Below are 23,743 nucleotides of genomic sequence, written 5' to 3'. Positions count from 1 at the left end.
AGAGGTTGCAGTGAGCCGAGATTGTGCCATTGCACTCCAGCCTGAGCAACAAGAGTGAAACTCCACCTCAAAAAATTAAAAAAAACTGGGTTGTTGAGATAGCATGAGTAGAGTGCTCAGCACCATGCCTGGCATGTCACAGCTGTTGATAAGCATGAGCTCTTACTGTGATGAGGATGTGGAGCCTCCAGGAGCTTGGAGCAGGGCAAGGAGCCATCTGGTAACAAGGCTCCTCTGGCAGCATGCAGGTTGGGGAGTTGGAGACAGGAGGCCTTGTAGGAGGTGTGTGCATCTGTGGGTTTGAAGGTGAGAGCCTGGCTGGGCTACTGAGGAAGAAAAGGAAATTCAGGAAGCAGATTTAAGCAGGGCTTGGTGAGGTCAGCTGGAACTGGTGTTGGTTGCAGAAAAAAAGGCTCTTTGGGAGGTAGGGGAGGGAGCTGTGAGTAGAGGCAAGGTTCAACATGGGACCTGTTGGGTGTAAGATGGCTGCAGGGATCCAGAGGGGACTGCGTGTTGATGTGGAAGTGAGAAAGCCTACTCACTTAACTGCCTGGGCTCCTAATCATTCGGATCACTGACTCCTTTGAGAATCAGATGAAAGTGTCTGTCCAGAAAAATGTCCTCCCTCATAGATTCTGAGGTGTTTGTAAGAGTTTTCAGACCCTGACACTGAGAACCCTAAACTGGCTTATTAAGGAAAGCCCCTTCTTTAGCTCTTAGAGGGGAGTCAGCACAAAAGAGGTCAAGACCAGGCCTCAGGAGCCCCTTCACTCTGTGTGTGTGTGTGTGTGTGTGTGTGTGTGTGTGTGTGTGTGTGTGCAGGAAGTGATGCAGAGAGGGGGCCTGCGGTTTCTCTCTCTCTCTCTCACACACACACACACACACGCACGCACACACACACACAGCAGCTCTCTTTAATTTTTGAGCAGAAGGCACAAGAAGGGGTAGCCTCCAATTTCTATACGGCAGAAACTCAGGCAAAGTGATCGCTTGTAAGAGGATTGACAAGGCAAAGAAGGTGGGAGAAAGGGAACTGGTTGAGTGTTCTGTATGTAGAAGCTCAATTCCTTACCTTGCCTTTTTCCCCCCTCAAGGGATCCTCCCACCTTAGCCTCCCCAGTATCTATCCCTACCTCTGCCCCACCCTTTTTTTTTTTTTAAACCTTCAAGGCTGGTATTTTGTATCAACAAGTACAATTTTGAAAGCAAGACCTTTCTGTTAGAGTCTTGGTGCTGCTTTGCAAACTGGGAATGACTCGGGCCTTGGCCCAGTTGTGGGCTGCAGCGATCTACTTGTCAGTATCTCCATTCACCCTGGGTTTCTGAAATGCCTTTATCTGAGAACAGATATTTCAAAGGATGCCATTGCTGTTCCTTACATTTTTACTATTTCTTTTTCTTTTTTTTTTTTTTTTGAGATGCAGTTTCGCTCTTGTTACCCCAGGCTGGAGTGCAATGGCGTGATCTTGGCTCACCGCAACCTCTGTCTCCTGAGTTCAAGCAATTCTCCTGCCTCAGCCTCCCAAGTAGCTGGGACTACAGGCGCGCACCACCATGCCCAGCTAATTTTTGTATTTTTAGTAGAGACGGGGTTTCACCATATTGACCAGGATGGTCTCGATCTTTGACCTCGTGATCTACCTGTCTCGGCCTCCCAAAGTGCTGGGATTACAGGTGTGAGCCACCGCACCCGGCCATTTTTATTATTTCTTTAGGAGATCAAAAGTTAGATCGTCATTGTCATTAGAATCAGATGAAGGTGAGGAAAGGGACTTAGAAGAACCCAACGACAGAGTATGAAATTTGATCTATACTGATGCATGTAAAACCTCACTTTCCTTAGACTGCAGCCCTGGAAGCATCATGACAGGGTGCCTTTCCAGTGTGAGGGGGTTGGAATGCTGTGGAGAACATGGTATGGCCCTGGGAATTGTGAGCGGAGATCTCTCCTACTGCCTGGGTCAGGAGGCACTGCTTGGAGGAGGTGACACCTGCCTTACGGTGGAGTTAGCTCTGGAAAGGCACTCCAGACAGAAGGCGGGGACAGGGCTCATCTGAGGTTGAGAATGGTGCAAGGGAGGAGTGCAACGTGGGGAATGGGGAAAGAGTGTCCTGGGATGTCTGCAGAGGCCAGATCTCGTGGGGCCTTTTGTGCAATGGTCAGGAGTTTGGACTTAACCTTGAGGGTAGGATACGAGGGTTTTATAGGAAGAAGAGAGTTTGCTGGTGAGATAGCTCTGTCCTTACCTCTCAGGAGTAGGAGGTGGGTGCAGATGGTCTGGGCACACCTCCACAGGTTATGGGATCAGCATGTATCTGGAGGGGGGAGGTGCTGAGCAAGTCTGGGCTGGTAAAACTCAGCTTTCTGGAATCAAGAAATGCAGTGGCATCCAGGAAAGTGCCTACAGAAAGTCCAGCCACCAAATGACTTGCTAACGCACCCCCCATCTGGCTTTTGATCTCATTCATTTTTCAAATCCTCCAGGGTCTAGCAAGGGCTGCAGGGTCATCAATAAGGAAACCAAGGACAGACCTGCCCAAAGGCAGAGAACAACTGAAATTCAGAACATCCTGACTGTCAGCCAGCCTTAGATACTGGGATTATAGGGGGATGAGAACCCTGGCCTCTTAAGGGCATTGGCATTTTACATTGTCACGTCCCCAAGCTAGCTGTGATCCTCCCTCTCCCCCTCCCTCCGTCTCTATGTCACCATTTGGGCAACCGGAGCACTTGGTTTCTGTTCCAGTTACCATATGCTCGAGCCTATGTACTCACAGTGGCAGCACTTGGAGAATAGAAAACACTCAGAGACAAGCTTCATTTTATAGGAACAACTGCAGATGTGTGGTAAATCTATCTACAAGTCCTTCTCAGGCCTCTCACCTTGGAGTAGGATGGATTAGTATGGTTAGCATATCTAAAAGTGAAAGGTATGAAATTTCTAGAGAAATATCTCCCTGGAATCTCCTCACATTGGTGGAGAGCCCTGGATTATTGCATTCATGTTTCTTGAGCAAAGAGATCCTATGTGCTAATTTTCCTGGATGACTAACTCCAACTTTCAGAGCCAAAGCTGTCATAGGAGACAGGGTGCCCAAGTGTGATCACTCCTTGGGGATATCAGGGTGAGCCGGTTTGACCAGGGCAGGTCTTTTACATAATTCACTAGACAGAAGTGCTTAAAAGGTTAAGTCATACTGAGCAAGCTTCCTCCCCCACCCTGAGGAAGCTTCTAGGCTAGGCCAAAGCTCACTGCCAGCAGGGCCTGGGGCCAGGACTGGGCCTAGGTCCTGGCTGCAGATAGGATTAGGAAAAGGGAGAAAGGTCACAGAACATGCTAACAACCATTTGTAATGTGTCTTCTTCACTTCCCTGATCCCCCACCTTTTCTCAATTCCAACCTTTCTCTTCTCTTTTTAGGAAACATCTTTACACAGCAGCCGAGTTACTACAATGACCTAGATGAAACCATGCCTACCATCCTTCAGGTACCAGCCCCTAGCCCTGCCCAGGGGAGGTTGAGCTTGGAGGACAGGCCACCTCCCTGACTTTCCTGGAAGAGCTGAGGAAATGTTTATTTCCTGACTCCCCCATTTCCCCAGACAGTCTCTTTGTCTTACCCCTGACTACACCTCTTTAAAATTTGCCCTTTTGCCTCTTGAACAAGACCAAAGTCTAAGGGTTGCTGGCTGGCGCTCATACAGAAAGAGTTTAGCTTGCATTTTGTGTTGCTTGCCAACAGCCATATGCTTGTAAGGCTATCTCTCTAAGAGACCAGTGTTTCTCAAAAAAGAGCTTTAAAGTTTTACAAAATTATTTCACAAAATAATGTTCATTGTAGAAAATTTGGAAAAGAAACGAAAGAGGAACATTACTGTTCCCTCATAATCCCACCACCAAGCAATATCCACTGTCCACGGTAAGTTTTGAAATCCTTACATGCTAGCCTCGTTAAAGATGGCATAGTCAGTTCAGTACCGACTCTGTTTTCCTCTCACTGTTGATTTGTCTTATTTCAATGTAGTTTCCATAAATAGCCATCTACAGGGGATCTAAAAATTTGTTATGCGTTGCTAAAGGTATATTTTAAGTGTTCATTATCATACTTGCCTGGCCTGTACAGTCAGATAATATCTATAGGATTCTGGGGACTTTTTTTTAATAAGACAGTTTCTTGCCTTGTCACCGAGGCTAGAGTACAGTGGCACAATCATAGCCTTGAACTAACTCCTGGGCTCAATTGATCCTCCCACCTCAGCCTCCCAAGTAGCTGGGATTATAGGTACATACCATCTTGCCCAGCTAATTTAAAATTTTTTGTAGAGATGGGGGTCTCACTATGTTGCCCAGGCTAGTCTTGAATTTCTGGCCTCAAGTTATCCTCCATCCTTGGCCTCCCAAAGTTTGGGGATTATAGGAGTGAGCCACCACACCTGGCCCCAGGTTGTCTTTTTAATCCTCTTCACACTCTCACAAGAAGGATGCTCTCATCATCTCCATCTTATGTAGTTTTTAGTCTGACCCCACTCTTAGAGAAGGTCATTGTCTCAGCTTGTATCCTGGAAACATGGGTAAATATTCAGAAACTGCAAGGCAGTTTTCAGATCACCCGACCCTGGCTGCAGCCAGGGGTTCCAGCCCTGGTTCGGTATGATGTGGGAGAGCCCATGCTTGTCTTTCACAGGTCTTCAGCAATATCCTCCAGCACTGTGGTTTGCAAGGGGATGGGGCCAGTAGCACACCCCAGAAGCTCGAGGAGAGGGGCCGGTTGACCCCCAACGACATGCCTCTCCTGGTAATGTTGCCCGTCAGCCCAGTCTCTTTCCTGCTGGGTCCCTCCAACCAGGGCCTGGCTACCCGGAGGCTGGGAAGATTGCCCTAGCAGAGAACCCAGTGGCCTCTTCCCTGCCCAAGGCCCCTTCCCCCAGTGCAGTGAGCAGCTATTCATTTCCCATCACACAGGTTTAGAACATTTCAGCTGGCTTGTGTTTCTCTCTGAGAGCTTCATTTACAAAGTAGTGGAAAGAACCAGGGAATAAGAATTCAGAGTCCTCATTTATTTCAGTTCGACATGCTCACTTGTATGTTATTCACTGAGCCAGTCATTCATTCAGTGGACTTATATTGAGGAATCCCCAGCATGTGCCAGACCCTGTGCTAGGCCTGGAGGTAAGGCAGTAAACGAAAGCAGACTGGCCCCTGTGCTCATGGAATTTCAAGTCTAACAGGGATGACAAATGGAAGGCAGACATTCAGAAGCCTCATGTGCCACATGCTGCACTAAGCCCTGGAGATAGAACAGGAACAAGGCAGCTATAAGCTGCCTCCTGGAGAATGTGATCTTGTTTCAGAAGGGCATGTGGCAGATACTGTGGGAACAAATCATTTTAGCCCTCAGAACCTCAGTTTCCTTATCTATAAAACAGAGATTCTCAACAGCTTCCCAGCCTACTTTTCAGAGTTGTCATGAGAACCAGGAGAGTGTGTAAGAAACTTAGAAAGTGTTTTGTATACCCTCTTCAAGATGTGAAAAACCTTAAATATTAAGTACAAAGATATGTACTTAATATTTTGTCCTGCCTCAGGTGTTTCTTCTTTCTATAATGTCTTCAGCTTTAAGAGTTGGTTTTCCTTTAGCTTAGTAGAAGAAATTGTATTATCTCAGAACTGGAAGTAACCCAGCAATCATTGGGTGTAAGGCCATTGGAGCTACCATAGCACACTGAGGCTTAGAGAGGTTAGGTGACTCACCCAGATCGTGCTTCTGAAGATGGACCAGCCAGGCTTTGTCTGGGACCTCCAGTGTTCTCTTCCTCCCATATAACATCCTGCCTGTTTGGGACTCTATGTTAATGTTGTCTTAGACGCTCTGCAGATCTGTATGTGTGGGCAGAGGAGAGTAATGCAGTGTATTCTTTTGGCAACAGGAATTAAAGGACATTATCCTCTACCTTTGTGATACCTGCACCACACTCTGGGCCTTTCTGGATATCTTCCCTTTGGCTTGCCAGACCTTCCAGAAGCACGACTTCTGTTACAGGTATGGCAGTAGTTCTGGCTGTTGAAATAGAGGTTTTAGCTTATGTACTCATTTAACAAATACTTACTGGATACTTAGGATGTGCTAGTCCCTCTTCCAGCCTCGGGTTGCAGCATCGAAAACGACAGATAAGCCTCCTACTTGTGTGTAACCTGCATTTTAGAAGCACTTCCATTTTTGGCCAAGACCAGGATAGGGGAGGGGAAAAAAAACCAACACAACCAAGAATAGAGTAGTTTCAATTTAGTACAGTAGCCCAGTGGGGAACATACACAAGGAAACAACAGGAGTGCTCCAACATGGGGCTGGGAGATGACCCTTAAAGGATATCTTGAAGGAACAGGTATCTTCCAGACAAAGAAAGATTCCTATAGCAGGAAGGGCATCCTAGGCAGGTGAAGTGAAGCATCCAGAGGCCCAGAGTGTGGTTGGGAGAGAGCCAGGGAGTGAATTGTGACATGAGGCAGAGGGTGGGGACACACAGGATGACAGGAAGACAAGCTAGTAACTAGAGCCCACTTTGGGTTAGTCAGTAGAAGTCAGATCATGAGGAGCCTGGGGTGTGCTGGCAGGTCCTGTATGCTGTAGGCAGTGGGAAGCCTCTGGAGGCTTTTATCCAGAGGTGTCATTAGAAAGATCCTGGTGGGATGGAGACAGATGTGGAAGAGAATATGAGCCAGGGAGGCAGACCCACTTTGCCCTCTTAGCACCAAGAGCATCTGTTGCTTATGCGGTAAGAAAGGGGTGGGCATGGGCATTCCCAGGCCAGGGTGAAAAGGCTGGCAACCTGCATATTGCTTGGCAGTTGTGGGCATGGGCCTTTTCCCAGTGGTCTCTGATCATCACTCTAGCAAGGCATCTCTCCTCACCATTTGTAGCAGCTGCTGGGAGTTGCCCAACTCCGTCCATTCAGCTGCCTGTCCATTCTGTCATTTACTAACCTATTCAAAACATTTATCTAGCACTTACATGTGCCAGAGATGGCAGCTGGTGCTGTGACCCCTCCCTGGTCGCCTCAGCTTATAAAAATCAGACGTTAGGGTTGTTGAGCCTCCCAGAGAATATTAGGATAATGTGCTGCCCAGCATTTTCCCCAGAAGAGAGGTATGTAGCTGTTAACTTTTTTTAAAAAAGGTATCTTTTCTCATGATAAAAGCAGCAGGTGATTGTAGGACATTTGGAAAATCCAGAAAAGCAGGAAATTAGAGATCATACTATTCTTAGAATTTTACACCCTCCTTATTTTCGCTTATCATAGGCATTTTCCCATTTTGTTGAAGTGTTTCCCCAAATGTGGCACAGATTGCTTTTGAAAGGCTCTTTGGAGACAGAGGGAGGAGTAAGTTTTGGAAGAGCTGACTTTTCTGCAAGGGACAGCAGAGGCAGGGGAGAGGCTGTACCCATCTCTGGGTGAGGAGGAAGAAAGGGAAACACTTCTGACTAAAGGCAGCACTGCCTTTGACCCACAAACAGCCTGGGGCTGACCCAGCCTGTTCCAACTGTGCCGGAGGCCAGGAACACCCTGCTGAACAAATGCAGCCACCTCAGTTCCACAGAACTCTCTGAAAGTGTTTACTGTTGCCCAGTCAGCTCTGTTGATAATCTCTCTCAAAACAACCTTTTTCCTCCTTCCTCTCCCATCTACTTAAGTATAGCTGAGTATATCTCTTTCTGTCCTTTAACTTTATGAATAAATAATACATTCACATGGTTCAAAACTCAAAAAGTATAAAATACACACTGAAAAGTCCCTTTCCACTTTCCCAATTCTATTCTTCACGTACAACTATCATCATTAGGTTTTTTTTGGTGGAATTTTCCAGAGATATGCAAATATATGTGCATATATGAGTAACTATGCACATTATATATCTCCCTCCTTTTAAAAAAGTTAAGGCTGGCATATTATGGGTATTTACTGCTTACGTTTTACTTTTTTACTTAACAGTGGTCCCGTATCAGTACATTAAGCACCCTTTCTCTAACGTCTTTGGTATGGCTGGGTAGAATTCCACTGTATGGAATACCAGATCCCATAGATGGTCCTTTAGATTTTTTCAGTTGTTTTCTATTACAAAACTATACTACAGAGGCCAGGCGTGGTGGCTCCCGCCTGTAATCCCAGCACCTTGGGAGGCCTAGCTAGGTGGATCACTTGAGGCCAAGAGTTCGAGACCAACCTGGCCAACATGGTGAAACCCTGTCTCTAATAAAAATACAGAAATTACCTGGGTGTGGTGGCACATGCCTGTAATTCCAGCTACTTGGGAGGCTGAGGTGGGAGAATCGCTTGAACCCAGGAGGCAGAGGTTGTAGTGAGCAGGAATTGTGCCACTGCCCTCCGGCCTGGATGACAGAGTGAAACTCTGTCTCAAAAAACAAAAACTACAAAGAATAACTTTGCACACACATCATTTTGTACCTTGCAAGTATATCTGAGGAATAATTCCTAGAAGTAAACTAGCAGGGACAGATGGTATGTGCATTTTTAATATTCGTAGATCTTGCCAAATCGCCTTCCATAGGGGTTGTTCCAATTTACTCTCCCACCAGCAACTTATCTTGGCAACAGCTGAACCTGTTTAGGCCAAACTGCCCTCTCTGTTGTTTTCTGGACTATGCTGTGGGCCTAGCAGGGCCCGCCTTTTTTGGCATATTGACTCTTTGTTATGTATAGCATTGCAGTAGGATGCCTTGCCAGAAACCAGCCAATTGACAGACATGTATTTACAGAGGACTTGCTCCAAATTCAGCACTGACCTGGGCACTTAAGCTGTAGTTCCAGCTTTGGGAAGCTTAAGATGCTTGGGGAAGACTTATACCACAGAAAAGAGACAGCTGCAGTTTCACTTGCCAGGGCAGTGTATTCCAAGTATCTAGTTCTGGAAAGGAGGAATTCACATGAGTGAGCATGATCAGAAAGTGCACAGGGAGGAGGTGAGCCTGCAATGCTGCATGGAGGAGGAGGAGAATGAAAAAGAAGAGGAGAGCAGTGGCCAGCATTAGCCTGAGACAAAGCCAGAGGGCTGCGGGAGTGCTGATCTCTGGATGTTGAGTGGCTGTGCAGCTGGGATGGAGAGTTTGAATTTGAGTTGGGAAGGGGTGGTGTGAAATCGCCAAGGTGAAAAGCAAGATTGACTATACTGTGACTGGTATGGATGTACCAGAGAGAATAATTATGGTTTGCTGTCGTAGGAGGTAGGGAGCTGCTAGCAGTTGTTTTTCTTTTTGTTAGTATAATTATATTTATTTGAAAATAATTTCGTATAAATTATTTTTAATTTTATAATTTTCTTTTTTGAGACAGAGTCTCACTCTGTCACCCAGGCTAGGGGTACAGTGGCTCGATTTCAGCTCACTGCAACCTCCACCTCCCAGATTCAAGCAATTCTCCTGCCTCAGCCTCGCCAGTAGCTGGGATTACAGGTGCCTGCCCCCACGTCCAGCTAATTTTCATATTTTTAGTAGAGACAGGGTTTCACCATGTTAACCACACTGGTCTCAAACTTCTGACCTCAAGTGATCCGCCCATCTTGGCCTCCCAAAGTGCTGGGATTGATTACAGGCATGAGCCACCATGCACAGCCTTAATTTTATAAAAGTTTTAAACCAGGTACCTGTAATTTTAACTTCTTGGGAGGCTGAAGCAGAAGGATTGCTTATGCCCAGGAGTTCAAAACCAGCCTGGGCAATATAACTAGACTTCATCTCAAAAATTAATTAATTAGTTAAAGAAACAGTGTTAACTGTCTAAACCTATAAGCCAATATAGAAAATACATTTTTTTCTTAAAAATTTTAATTATTATTTTCTTATTTTAATATTTTTTTTCTCATTTCCAGTGGGGTTGGAAAAAATCATGAGAACATTTAGCCTATTTTGACCAAATATAAATATTGTGTTGATATTTTCATGTTAACACAATTTTTTTTTTTTTTGAGACAGTCTCACTTTGTTGCCCAGGCTGGAGTGCAGTGGTGCAATCTTGGCTCACTGCAACCTCCACCTCCCTGGCTTCAAACAATTCTCATGCCTCAGCCTCCCAAGTAGCTGGGATTACAGGCATGTGCCACCATGCCTACTAAAAAATTTTCATATTTTTAGTAGACACAGGCTTTTACCATGTTGGCCAGGCTGGTCTTGAACTCCTGACCTCAAGTAATCTGCCCACCTCAGCCTCCCAAAGTGCTGGGATTACAGGCATGAGCTATCACACCCAGACAGAACAAATTTTTTTTTTTTGAGACAGGGTTTCACTCTGTCACCCAGGCTGGAATGCAGTGGTGTGATCACTGCTCACTGTAGCCTTGACACCTTGGGCTACTGCGTTGGCCTCCCAAGTCGCTGGGACTGCAGGTGTCTACCACCATGTCTGGCTAATTTTTGTGTTTTTTGTAGAGATGGAGTTTTGCCAGCCTGTTTCCCAGGCTGATCTTGAGCTCCTGGCTCAAGCAGTCCTCTTCTGTCACCCCACAAAGTGCTGGGATTATAGGAGTGAGCCACTTTGCCTGGCTGACAGTTTTTAAGCAAGAAAATTACAAGCAAGTAATCTTGCATCTGCTTCTCAAACTTAAGTGGGTCCTGAGTGGCCTTCTGATTCCTCTGTTAGTATGAGCCTATCTGGGCATTAGTTGCCCATCTGAATGAGGGACATGGCTATAGGTCACTTCCTAGGAGGCTGTTGCTGGGACCAGCCCCAGTGGGTCAGTCTGGGGTTGGCTCAGGGAAGAACCAGGGGGTCCCTGGAGAAAATTGTGTGGAAAAAGAAATGGGTCTTCCCACTCTCTGGAGTTTGCTTTGCTGTTCTTACAAAGTGTGGTATTTATGAACTAATCCAGCATTTTCCATGCGTGTGCCTCCACAGACTAGCTTCCTTCTACGAAGCAGCAATTCCTGAAATGGAGTCTGCAATTAAGAAGAGGAGGCTTGAAGACAGCAAGTGAGGCGGGGACAAAGGGAAGCATGTTGTGGGAGAGAGGCCTGAGCACGGCCCTGCCTTCCCTAGGCATTAGCATCCCCATCTCTAAGACAAGTGGGAGGAAGCAGGGACTGTGCAGCTTTGGGCTTCTGCATCCCTCCCTAGCCACTTCCTGGCCTCTGCATTTGTTTTTTATTGTCGTTTGAGACAGGGTCTCGCTGTCTCACCCAGACTGGACTGCAGTGGTGTAGTCACAGCTCACTGCAGCCTTGACCTCCTGACCATCAGTCCTCCCACCTCGGTCTCTGAGTAGCTGGGATTACAGGCACATGCCACCACACTTGGCTAATTTTTGTATTTTTTGTAGAGATGGGGTTTTGACGTGTTGGCCAGGCTGGCCTCAAACTGCATTTTAAAAAAATCTCTTAACATTTAAAAAACAATAATAATATTTAGCAGCATTACCTACCTGAAAAGAAGGGGAAAAAAAGAAAATACAACACCCCCCCCCAAAAAAAAATATAATAATAATACATTCTCTGTGAAGAATTGTGTGAAGACCTAACAAGAAAGACTGCAACAACTAGAGCTAGGTGTTACTAAACAGCAGGAAGGAGATTTGACCCAAAGTCCTGGTTGTACCACGGCAATTAAGTCTATTAACCCAGTCCCCTAAAACACCATCATGGCTGGCCCCTGCGTTTAAGCCCTTCCGTCAGCTGTTACTCCACTCTCTTGGTACTCAGCCTGCTGGTTCCTGACCCACTGTTTAAACTGAGAAGCTGCCCTGGAACCAGCTGGCTTCTCTGGGCCTGTGGCTTTTGCCAGCTGCTCTCAGCAGTGAATTGTGAAGCCTTCTCTGCTCCAGGGAGGCACCTGCAACTGCTGGGGAGAAGCTCCCTCCATGCCGATTTTTCTTTTCTTTTCCCTTTTTTTTGAGACAGCATCTCGCTCTGTCACTCAGGCTGGATGCAGTGGCACCATCATGGCTCACTGCAGCCTCGACCTCCCAGGCAAATGCAGTCCCCCTGTCTGAGCCTCCCCAGTAGCTGGAATTACAGGCCTGCGTCACCACACTTGACTCATTTTTAAATTTTTTTAGAAACAGGATTTTACTTAGTTGCTCAGGCTGGTCTCAAACTCTGGGGCTCAAATGATCCTCCCACCTCAGCCTTCCAAGGTGCTGGGATTACAGGTGTAAACCACTGCACCCAGCCCCTCAGGCCTTTTTGTCTCATAAACCTATGCCTTTTTTCTCTCTGACCTAGGCTTCTAGGTGATCTGTGGCAGAGGCTCTCCCATTCCAGGAAGAAGCTAATGGAGATTTTCCACATCATCCTGAACCAGATCTGCCTCCTTCCCATCCTAGAAAGCAGGTAAGCCCTCAGGAATTGCCTCCTGGTGAAGAGTCTCCCCCAAGCCCTGCAGGAGCATTTCCATCATTTCATCTTGGCTTCCTCCCCTGCTCTGGGGTTGGCTGAACAGAGACGAGAAACTGAGAAAAATGCCTCATTCCTCCATCAGGCCCCAGCCTTAAAGAGGGGCAGGGGGTGTATAAAGGAGCTGCAGCTCATCTTGCATTGCATGAGCTCATCTTCCCTCATGTCCTGTTCTAGCTGTGACAACATTCAGGGCTTCATTGAAGAGTTCCTTCAGATCTTCAGCTCCTTGCTACAGGAGAAGAAGTGAGTATGGCTAAGCTGAGCCAGGCCCATGCCTCTCCCACCAGTCCTGAAGAGGCCTTGCATGATAGAGCCCCTGGCATAGGCCCACTATGTTTCTAATAAGGTCGGGCAGCTGACACAGGGAGTGGCCTGCAGCCGCACAGTGTTCCTGTGCCCCTAGCCCTGTCCATCCCATCTGCTCTCTGCCTTACAGGTTCCTCCGGGACTATGATGCACTATTCCCCGTGGCCGAAGACATCAGCTTGCTGCAGCAGGCCTCGTCAGTCTTGTATCCTTCTACCATATCCCACTGCAACAGGGCCCGACTTGACTAGGTCAGAGGTGAAACAGGCTGCTGGAACCCAGAGGAGTGGAGAGAGGTTTAGCCCCAGAAGGTACAGGTCAGCCAGCTGTCCAAGGAGACCTGCCAAGGCCCCAGCCTCGCCTTTGCTAGAGGAGATACTGCTCTGATGCTTGGGGCAGGGGAGATGCAGTCCTGTTTTCCCTGTATATTTTCTGAGTGTCTGGGCCTGTGTGACCAAGATGGACTCAGCCCCTCCTCATTACAGGAGGGGAGGTGGACAAGTAAACAGGCAGTTAGATAGAGTGTCACATGGGAAGAATTCAGAGGGCAGGAAACCAGAGGAGGTGCTTCACCCAGCAGAGCTCTGGGTGGGGGTATCAGATGGAAGTGATATCTAAGCAGAAGAACAGCAGAAAGCATGGGAGAGCACCAAACCAGGAGCTAAGAGCAAGGACAAGAATGTTCCCAGAATAGGCTCCTCGGAGCCACAGACGTCATGTATGAAGTGCAGGAAGCAGTCATTAAGGAGGGGTCTCCCAGTAGGAGGAATTGGGGTGTGGCAGGTAAGGTGAAGGCCAGCAACATGCACAGCCCTGTGGTGACCATCACTAGGCTCTGTCCTGCAGGAGCTGTGAAGCAGGAGGCGACATGGCAATTCTATACTTTGGAAAAGCTCCGTCTGGCATAGGGAAGAAAATGGACTGGCCCAGGACCACCATGAGGCTTGGGCCAGTGGGGAGGCTGTTGCTGGCATCCAAGCAGGGATGATGAGGGTTTGGACAAGAAGCAGAGTGAGGGAGACAGAGGTGCTCCCATTCCAGGAAGAAGCTAATGGAGATTTTCCCCTTAGAAGGAGACTCTCGGATTTCTGGCTTAATGGAGCCCAGGGTGGTCAACAAGAAGGAAGGACAGGGAGGATCGGCCTATGAGTCATTTTGGTGGCTGCAGCAGATGGCTCAGTCCTGCTTCAGGGACACCCCCAGCCTTTGCAGAATGCCCTCAGCCGACTGGACAGGAAGCCCAGTGGCAGTGGCCCTACCATGCCCTCCTTCTGGCAGTCAGTACAAAACAGGAACTGCTTGCTCGTCCAAACCTGTGCCCCAGGACACTGATGGCAGCCCTGACCCTCTCTTTACTCAGAGCTGCTTTCTGCTGAGGGGCAAGTGCTAGGTTATAAAGCCAGAGTGGCTATACTCTGACCCATTTTGCCATGCAGTGCAGTTGCCCATGATGCCTACTTGGGTATAGCTCAGAAAGCCCCTGGCAGGAATCATGTGGTCACGTGCTGGGGAGGGACTGAGAAATTATGCCGCTTCAGAGCTGGGAACCTAAGACAGACCCCTTAACAAGTCCTCACAGGGACGAGACACGGACTGCCTACATCCTCCATGCAGTCGAGAGTGCATGGGAAGGGGTGGACAGACGGAAAGCCACAGATGCTAAAGACCCATCAGTGACTGAGGAGCCTAATGGGGAGCATAATGGGGTCGCGGTGACGGCAGAGGCAGTCAGTCAAGTGTCATCACATCCAGAGAACTCGGAGGAAGAGGAGGTGTGTGTCTGGGTGGTGCTTTTCCCTCTTTGCTTGTCTCTTCTTGGCCCCATCTGAGAGGCTGGGGCAACAGGAAACCTCCCTTCTTTGCTTTTATACTCAGAGAAAAGGGTTTCTTTGGGAATAGGCAGCCTCAAGCAACTGGTCAGCTCTGTGCTACCTTTAGAGGGACCCAAGCTGGGGGCATGCTGGACTGGGTGTGAAGAGAAAGCAAGTTGCTTAAACTGTCAAAGCCTCAGCCTCCCCTGTATAAAATGAACAGGTGAAACTCCATGAACGTTTCCTCAAGCCCTTCTCAGAGCTCTCCTCTAAACAGAAAAGTGGAGCTTTTTTGGTTGCTGCTGGGAACAGCGCCAAAGCTCATGGTTTGGCCTTCTTGGAAGCCCCTCCATGGGGCTCCAGGATTCCACTGAACAAATGTGGATACCTCGGATCTGGTGCCTTCCCTTCAGGCTTTTCCAGGACTGGCCAAATCTGTGGCTGTCTTGATTGGCCACCAACCCCAGGACTCTCCCCTGCATGTTGGAGGAAACATGATAGCTAAAGACCACACAGACTCAGGCCTGGCAGCTCAGGGGTGTGACCTAGTTCTGACACTTGGCAGCTGTACGGCCTTACGCATGTCACTCATGTCAAACCTTGGTTCCTCATCTGTAAGGTGGGGACAGATGCAATGCCCACCTCTATGAGGTGTTGGGATTCCCAGAGCTATCACATGGAATAGGCTGAGCCTAGGTGGCCTTCAGTGCTTCATTAACAAATGCCACTGTCCTTCCTACCGGACCGCAGACCCTGTGATTCCTGCAGGGCCTTGGAGAACGATGGCCTCCTTCACCTTTTCCCACCCTCTTCCCCATTTCTCTTCTTAGCTGAGTCATGGAGATTTGTGTCGTTGTGATCTGTAAACCTTAAATTAAAAGGCTAACACAATTAAGCCACATTGAGCAATATGTAAAATGCATCTCCCTTGCTTAAAAAGGAGATTATAATTAAAGGGGAGCATCTCCACACAGTCCAGCTCTGGTGGTTGCTGTTCACCTCCAATGTCAGTCAACTTGTTAGAGTTGAAAAGGGCCTTGGATTAGTAGGGAGGATTAGTAGAAACCAGGGCTGTTTATGGAGGGCCTGGTCTCTGCCAGGTACTGTGCTTACTGGGTTTTATGCATCTTTGAACTATTTGAAACAACCCCATGAGATAAGTGGTATATGCCTTTTTTTTTTTTTGAGACGGCATCTTGCTCTGTCTGTCGTCACCCAGACTGGAGTGCGGTGGTGCAATCTCTGCCTCACTGCAATCTCCACCTCCCGGGTTCAAGAGATTCTCCTGCCTCAGCCTCCCGAGTAGCTGGGATTATAGCTGCCTGCCACCACACCGGCTAATTTTTGTTTTTTTAGTAGAGATAAGGTTTCACCATGTTGGCCAGGCTGGTCTAGAACTCCTGACATCAGGTGATCTGCCTGCCTCAGCCTCCCAAAGTGCTGGGATTATAGGCGTGAGCTACCACGCCTGGCCTAATTTAATTTAATTTATTTTATTTTTTATTTTTTGAGACAGAGTCTTGCTCTGTCACCCAGGCTGGAGTGCAGTGGCTTGATCAAGCTCACTGCAGCCTCAACTTCCTGGGATCAAGTGATCCTCCCACCTCAGCCTCCTAAGTAGCTGGGCCACAGGTGCGTACCACCACACCTTGCTAATTTGTAAAATTTTTTGAACAGATGGGGTCTTACTGTGTTGCTCAGGCTGGTCTCTAATTCCTGAGCCCAAATAATCCTCTTGCCTTAGCCTCCCAAAGTGCTGGGATTATAGGTAAGAGCCACTGCACCCGGCCTTAAAATTTTTTAAACTTTTTTATTGCTTATTTTCCTGGGTATGTAGTAGGTGTAGATATTTAGAGGTTACTTGAAATATTTTGATGCAGGCATATAATAATCATAACAATCACGAGCCTCCTTTTTCACAGAGAAGGAAATGGAGGCTCAGAGAGACTTGAGTCACTTGGTGAAGTTCCCACAGGCAGGAGGGGTAGGGCCAGGACTTGAACCAGATCCCTGATGCCTAGTCCAGTGCTATTTGGGGACTGAGGCCCTATCACCAGCCCACTTAGCCTTCCCCTTCTTGGCTCTGGCTCTCACTACAGTGCATGGGAGCAGCTGCAGCTGTGGGCCTTGCCGTGTGTGGGGTGGAGCTGGACTCACTCATCTCCCAAGTGAAGGACCTGCTGCCAGACCTTGGTGAGGGCTTCATCCTGGCCTGCCTGGAGTACTACCACTACGACCCAGAGCAGGTGATCAACAATATCCTGGAGGAGCGGCTGGCCCCCACCCTCACCCAGCTGGACCGCAACCTAGACAGGTGGGAGAGACAGGTGGGAGAGACAGGTGGGAGGAGGCTCCCGGTGCCCAGGCTGCCTCGGGTTGGGACCCTTCCTTCCCTCATTCATGGCTGGGACTCAGCTTGTTCTCTCTACCCCACCGTGGCATTTCCTGGCCCTTTAAAGTCCTCTTTGGGGAAACATAAAAACCTTAGGCACCACAGGAGTTTTTCACTTGCCCCAGGCAGGGCAGAGAGTGTACACATCCCTGCCACACTTTGTGGGAAGAGCCATGTGTCTTCAGGGATATGACACAGGATTGGTAAGCCCTTCTGAACCCCCTGCGTTCCTGACCTGCCCCTGTCATTACCACCTTCCCAGTAGATTTGCGAGAGAGGATGGCCAGAACTTCTCCCTTTCATCACATCTACCATTTCTGAGTTTGGCCCACTGCTGCCCTGAAGGCCCCATGGGACAGAACCAGTGCCCAAAAGGGTGTTTCTTCCATGAACAAATGATGTTTACCACATGAATGAATGAGTGAAGTTAGCTTTGTGCCTTTGGACAAGTTCCTTAGCCTCCTTAGCCACATTTTACAGATGAGGGCACTGAGGCACAATGACGCGGAGTGATCTGTGACTACTGACCTCATAGGGCTGTTGTGAGCATTAAATGAGGGATAGCACTTTTAAGAAACAAAAGGAAAACCTGTGTGAATGGCACGCAGGGAATGAGGGGGAGCTTTGTTTGAGGTGTGGCTGCATACCCAGGCAGGGGCCAGATCGGGCAGGGGCTTATCTCCCCCTACAAGGTTTTGAGATTGTGTCCTAGGAGTGGCTGTTGCAAGGGGATTGAAAAATCTGATGGATTTAACGCAGCAGGGGGAAGTGGGGTACAGGTAGGCATCAGCTGGCAGGGCCTCCTTAAATTGATCTCTCTGTCCTCCACCCAGAGAAATGAAACCAGACCCGACACCCCTGCTGACATCTCGCCACAACGTCTTCCAGAATGATGAGTTTGACGTGTTTAGCAGGGACTCGGTAGACCTGAGCCGGGTGCACAAGGGCAAGAGGTGAGTGCAGTGGGCCACAGGGTTCTGATACCCCAATTTTGGAAGTGCAGAGAGGACACAAGGGAAACGAAGGGCTCCATCTTTGCAGAACTGGCCATGGAGTTTCAGCACAGGGATCCCTTCACAACCCTGGACCTGTGCACATCCAGTGGGTAGGAGCAGGTTCTCTCATGATCAGGCTTCAGGTTCTCACTCTGTGCAGGGAGCCTGTTAGTGAATCCCCCTTTTTGGTAGCAAAAGGTTAGAAGGGCCAAAACTAACCCCCATTCCCTTCTTCTTACATATTTGAATGTGTTAACCATCAAATCACTGGTGGACAGTGCTTCCCAGAAACCACTCTTTGACCTGATTTTCCCCAGGCTGTGACAAAATGAGAAAATTAAGGACTTTAAGTGAGCTTTTCAGAAGGTGAACATATTCCATTTTAAGGCCTTTCTATTTATTTTTAGTTTATGTCCTTCCTACTGTTTTGGCATTGAAAAGTCTGTTCATGATTTATTCATTTGTTCAACAAATATTTGTCCAATACTTAGAGCATTCTAGGCTCTGAATTAATTAGGTTCTGAGGATGTAGTGGTGAGTGAAACAGACACGGCCCCTGCCCACGTGGAGTTTGCATTAATCAACTCATCAAACAAGCAGCATTAAATTGTAGATATAACAAATACTACAGGCTGGAGGTGCACAGAAGTCTGAGCCTTTGGTAGGCCTTCACCCCAGGCAGGAAGGCTTCTCTAAGAACATCACATGGAACCAAGAGCTGAAAGGTGAGGAGGGATCAGTTCTGCAAAGGAGGGAAGGAGAAGCTTCCCAAGCAGTGAGCAACAGGGACAGTGGTCCCAAGGCCACAGTGAGCACAGCAAAGGGTCCCATGAACTGACAAGGTCGGCACGTTTTATGTTTTGAAAAGATCAGGGCTGGGCACAGCAGCTCATGCCTGTAATCCCAACATTTTAGGAAGCCAAGGCAGGTGGCTTACTTGAGCCCAGGAGTTCAAGACCAGCCTGGACAATATGGCAAAACCCCATATCTACAAAAAATACAAAAATTAGCTGGTGTGCTGGCATACACCTATAGTTCCAGCTACTCTGGAGGCTGAGGTGGGAAGATCACTTAAGCCCAGCAGGTCAAGGGTGCAGTGAGCTGTGATTATGCCACTGTACTCCAGCCTGGGTGACACAGTGAGACTCTGTCTCAAGAGAGAAAAGATCACTTGGCTTTGGAATGTTGACCCATAGGAAGGACAGAATCGACTGTGATGGCAGAGTGCAACATCCAAAATAAGATGTATTCTAGTCCCCCAAAGTTCTGCATGGAATCCAGAAATCAGGGGACCTCTGGACAAGTACAGGCTGCTCTTTCACCATCATGTGGATGGAACTGTGAGGTTCGGAGAGGGAGGGGACCAGCTAGCCTCGCTCGTGTGGTAGGAGCTCCAGTGATGGAAATGCCAGCTGCTGCTTCAGTTAGGGCCCTGTGCTGTTACCCCACCCTAGGGCTGTCCATTGCTAAAAGCTTGGCTGGCTGAGGGCTTGGGGAACCGGCACAGGGCAACTATAAAGCCATCTGGCTGGCTGGACAGGAAGCAACTGCTTAGTCATACACATTGCGACATCCCCAGATCCCAGACTAGAGATGTTATCCGACATCATTGCGACATCCCCAGATCCCAGACCAAAGATGTTATCCTGGATCATTGGCCGCTATTCCAGGCCAGCATGGCCCTCTATAGCTCTAACGGTGGGCAAGGGGTAGACAAGGGGTCCTTCAGGCTGGGAGAAGGCTGGCCCCCTGCTCCAATCCAGAGAGCCTGATTGGTGGTAGGTTCCCCACAGAGATTAGGCATCTCTGGGCATGGCCTTTCACTTTGATCTGTGGTTTTGCCCAGGACTCATGGTATTGTAAGGTCTCATCTCACCCCACCCAGGTTATAAGTCACCTACGAGCATTTGCCAAGGGGCTGGTCCCAGCTTTCAGGGTCAGCAGAGTGGCTGGCATTGAGGTAGCCAGGTTTCCAGAGCGCTGTGCCCTTGCTCCTGGGGCCCTCTGGGCTGGCATGTGGAGAAACTCACTGTGCTGGGTAGCCCAGGGGCCACAGATTGCAGAGAGGCAAAGCCTCCATTCATGTGTTCATTATTTATTCATTCAGCAAATATTTACTAAGCGATTTACTAGCACCAGATCCTATGCTAGACACCAGGGAAACAGGGTGAGCTGGATACCCAGGCCTTGCCCTCAAATAGCACAGAGATCATGAGAAAGACCATTAAACAAGTAAGGAGAGAGTGGCAGGTGCTGGGGTGGGGTACACAGGAACTTCAGCAGGGACACATGTTCTAGTTATGCTTAGAGGACAGCTGTCAAGCACATGAGAAATTAGGCAGGACACTGCAGATGGTACTGGAATTAAAATGTGTGTGTTGTTGAATCAGATAGACTGCACTCAGTGGATTCAGTAGTAAGAAAATCTGTTCCTTTGCATGACAGGGCACTATAAGGTAGGGCAGTCTAGGCTTGGTTGACCTATCATCCAGGATGTATCTTTCCTATCTCTTGGGGCCTCATGTGATGGTCAGGCTAGTTCCTTGGAAGCTGCAGGCGGGGTTGCAGCTGTTTCTGCTATGGCTTCCAGACATAACAGTGCCAGGAGATAGTCCAGACCAGGTTATCCTGTGTCTCTCCTAGAGACTAAGATACCTTTCCCAGAAGTCTCCAATATCCCTCATATCTCATCAGGAAAACTGAGTTACAGGGTCCAGGCCTGGAGCGCCAGTGTGAAGTGGAAAGGTGGAAAGACCTGAAGAAAATGCAGGGTCTGTTTGGAACGTGGGTGAGGTGCAGCACGGCTGTGGGGAGACATCAATACATGTGCTGCAGGAATATCATAGCCAGTGAAGGAGGCAGTGGGCAAGAGGCAGGGTCCCCTAATGCCTTTGGACCGTTCCACAGTGCCCTGGAAGATAACATATATTCTAAAAATGTCTATGCTGGCTGGTTGGCCTGGCTCACGCCTGTAATCCCTGCACTTTGGGAAGCCAAGGTGAGTAGATCACCTGAGGTCAGGAGTTCAAAACCAGCCTGGTCAACATGGTGAACCCCTGTCTCTACTAAAAATACAAAAAATTAGCTGGGCATGGTATTGGGCATCTGTAATCCCAGCTACTCGGGAGGCTGAGGCAGGAGAAGTGATTGAACCCAGGAGGCGGAGGTCATGGTGAGCCAAGATCACTCCATTGCACTGCAGTCTAGGCAACAAGAGCAAAACTCTGTCCGTCCCCCCTCAAAAAATTAAAAATTTTAAAAATGTCTGTGCCCTTGTTCTGCCTTTTGGGGAGTCACAGAGCACATAAGGCTCTGAAAAGTCCTGTAGTAAAAGAAACAGGATTCACTTTGTGGAGCCCAGCAAGTGCTGGATCTGCTTCTACACGTCATCTTATTTCTTTCTTGCATCAGCCCCAGGAAGTGGGTGCCGAGAGAAGGAACTGAGACTTAGTGAGGATAAGGGACTTGCAGGAAATGGCAAAGCAGACCTGAGTCAGGAGACCTGTGTTTGGCCCTGGGTCTGCTGTTAGTAGCTGTGTGACCTTAAGAGGGTTGCTCTTGCCGGGTGCGGTGGCTCAAGCCTGTAATCCCAGCACTTTGGGAGGCCGAGGCGGGTGGATCACGAGGTCAAGAGATCGAGACCATCCTGGTCAACATGGTGAAACCCCGTCTCTACTAAAAATACAAAAAATTAGCTGGGCATGGTGGCACGTGCCTGTAATCCCAGCTACTCAGGAGGCTGAGGCAGGAGAATTGCTTGAACCCAGGAGGCGGAGGTTGCGGTGAGCCGAGATTGCGCCATTGCACTCCAGCCTGGGTAACAAGAGCGAAACTCTGTCTCAGAAAAAAAAAAAAAAAAAAAAGGGTTGCTCTGTCTCTCCGGATCCCCTGATTCTTCACCTGAAAAAGGAGGGGTCTTCTGCTTCTGCAGGCTCTTTAGAAGTCCAAAGGCAGAAGACACCCTGCTAAGGACCAGTTTGAATTGGGCCTTGAAGGACAGGCTTCAAGAGATGAGCAAGGGAGAGGTGGCAAGGTTTCATGGAAGCCTGCAAATTCCCTGGGCTTGCTTCCATCTTGGAGGCCAAGGAAGCTACCTCCTCCACAGAGTCTCTGCAGCCAGCGTTGCCTGTGTTTCCAGGCCAGACTGAAGTTCTGGCCTCTGATGGATCTTCTCCCGGCTGGCTTTTCTCCTGATTTTTCTTTTTTTCTTTTATTTTTTTCTTTTTAAAGACAGGGTTTCACCATGTTGGTCAGGTTGGTCTTGAACTCCCGACCTCAGGTGATCCATCTGCCTCGGCCTCCCAGAGTGCTAGGATTACAGGCATGAGCCACCGCACCCGGCCTCTCCTGATTTTTCTTTTTCCTTCCTGGCTGTACGTGAGGTCATGGGTACAAGGTTGCACCTCCCTGGACAGGCTGCCCAGGTGCCCAGGCTTCGCTGTCCCTACGTGTGTCTTCTCCCAGGGCACAGATAGGGTGGGTGGAGCTTGCCAGGCCTGGCTCTGCCAGGGAGCCACATAATCAGGGGCCACACAGCACAAAAGAACTGCCCCACTGTGCAGAACCAAGGATAGGATGGACCAAAGGTTGAAGATGTAGCAGAAAGGATGGTTACGCCTCTCATTCATCCTCCATCTCCTGGCCCAGTACAGGTCCTAGGCCTCTTAGGCTCTTAGGAAATGTGTCCAGTGCATGGGTGTGCTCCTACCAGTGGCACCTACCACCTGAACAAGCTTGGGCCCCTTTTACTTCCTCTCTGCCTCCCACTTAGCAAAGAAAGCCAGGTACAGGGCCAAGGTCACAGTCACAGGCCCCTTCTCTGGTGGATGTGAAAGATTTCTTTGAACCGAGATTTCTCCCTGGTCTAAATCAAGTACACCATCCCTCCTGCTATACTCTAAGGCGCCTGGTCCAATCAAGTAGCCCCCTACAGTGGAGCCTCCATTACCCCTTCCTACAGATACCCCACCAGACCTCCTGAACCAAGTTCATTCCTTTTTTTCCAAGGCCTCTGTTGAGCACATTTTGTGTTGGCTGGTCTGTCGCCCCTACTACACTGAGTTCATGAGGGCAGATCTATATTTTCTTTATTTCTGAATCTCTTCCCCAACTCAGCCTCATATCCTGCCTGGCACAGAGCGGGTCCTTAATAAAGACTTGAAGGAAGGCAAACCCTAGCCCGCCACGCTGGAGGCTGCAGTCCTGACCTGCCCTGGGCTGCCAGGCAGACAGCCCAACAGACTGAGATGGACTCAGATGCCTGCCCCTCCCTGCACCAAAAGCCAGTTAATAGAAGATTTTTATGGAAGCTGTGTTTGGCTTTGTGTCTCTTCTTTTTATCTTACCCTTGATACATTCCAGAGACCCGATTTCACAGCTAAGCTGGATTTTCTTGCCTGGCGTCTCATATTGATTTTCCCCAGCAGCGCTAGAAGCTACATTCCACGGGCCAGGGTGTGTTTCTGACAAGCCAGGTTTTTTCACAGGTTTGCAAAGCCACAGGTTGAGAGCCCTCATTCCCTCTTGTGGCTGTGCTGCAGCTCACTGTGACCCAAACATCTCCTTTCCCACCTCCAGTGCACCCGAGTGTCCTCACCTGTGACATGACAGGAGTTAGTCTTCCAAACTATTATTCTTCTAGTGAAATTTTACATGGGAACTTGAGCTGTGAAAAAGACAGAAGGCCAGTGTGGTGAGGTGGGAGTGATAGGAAGAGTACTGGGCCCCCCCTTTTCTTGTACCCCAAAGGTCCCTAGGGCTCCCTTGAGCTCAGTAAGAAAGTCACGGCCGGGTGCGGTGGCTCAAGCCTGTAATCCCAGCACTTTGGGATACCAAGGC

The 23,743-nt window shown here is 48.7% G+C and overlaps 1 protein-coding gene and 1 long non-coding RNA gene across 5 annotated transcripts in view; one reads left to right on the top strand and one right to left on the bottom strand.

Moving 5' to 3' along the window:
* The window catches only part of ASCC2 (activating signal cointegrator 1 complex subunit 2), a 46,481-nt gene that overhangs the window by 16,753 nt on the left and 5,985 nt on the right, over positions 1-23,743 (top strand). For all 4 annotated transcript variants that reach the window (XM_010349168.3, XM_010349167.3, XM_010349166.3 and 1 more), the window contains 10 exons: positions 3,422-3,489; positions 4,686-4,796; positions 5,929-6,041; positions 10,906-10,980; positions 12,228-12,335; positions 12,576-12,644; positions 12,838-12,912; positions 14,287-14,479; positions 16,618-16,832; positions 17,744-17,863. In XM_010349168.3, the coding sequence (XP_010347470.2) occupies positions 3,422-3,489; positions 4,686-4,796; positions 5,929-6,041; positions 10,906-10,980; positions 12,228-12,335; positions 12,576-12,644; positions 12,838-12,912; positions 14,287-14,479; positions 16,618-16,832; positions 17,744-17,863 (1,147 nt within the window). The remainder of the gene's footprint in view (positions 1-3,421; positions 3,490-4,685; positions 4,797-5,928; positions 6,042-10,905; positions 10,981-12,227; positions 12,336-12,575; positions 12,645-12,837; positions 12,913-14,286; positions 14,480-16,617; positions 16,833-17,743; positions 17,864-23,743) is intronic.
* The window catches only part of LOC120361037 (uncharacterized), a 32,999-nt gene continuing 10,635 nt past the window's right edge, over positions 1,380-23,743 (bottom strand). The window contains exon 4 of the long non-coding RNA XR_005577397.2: positions 1,380-23,570. This is a non-coding gene — a long non-coding RNA (uncharacterized LOC120361037). The remainder of the gene's footprint in view (positions 23,571-23,743) is intronic.

The sequence above is a fragment of the Saimiri boliviensis genome, chromosome 21, assembly GCF_048565385.1.
Source record: "Saimiri boliviensis isolate mSaiBol1 chromosome 21, mSaiBol1.pri, whole genome shotgun sequence".
Lineage (NCBI taxonomy): Eukaryota > Metazoa > Chordata > Mammalia > Primates > Cebidae > Saimiri > Saimiri boliviensis.
The sequence above is the reverse complement of the archived record's forward strand: the minus strand, read 5'-3'. Positions and strand labels throughout refer to the sequence as shown.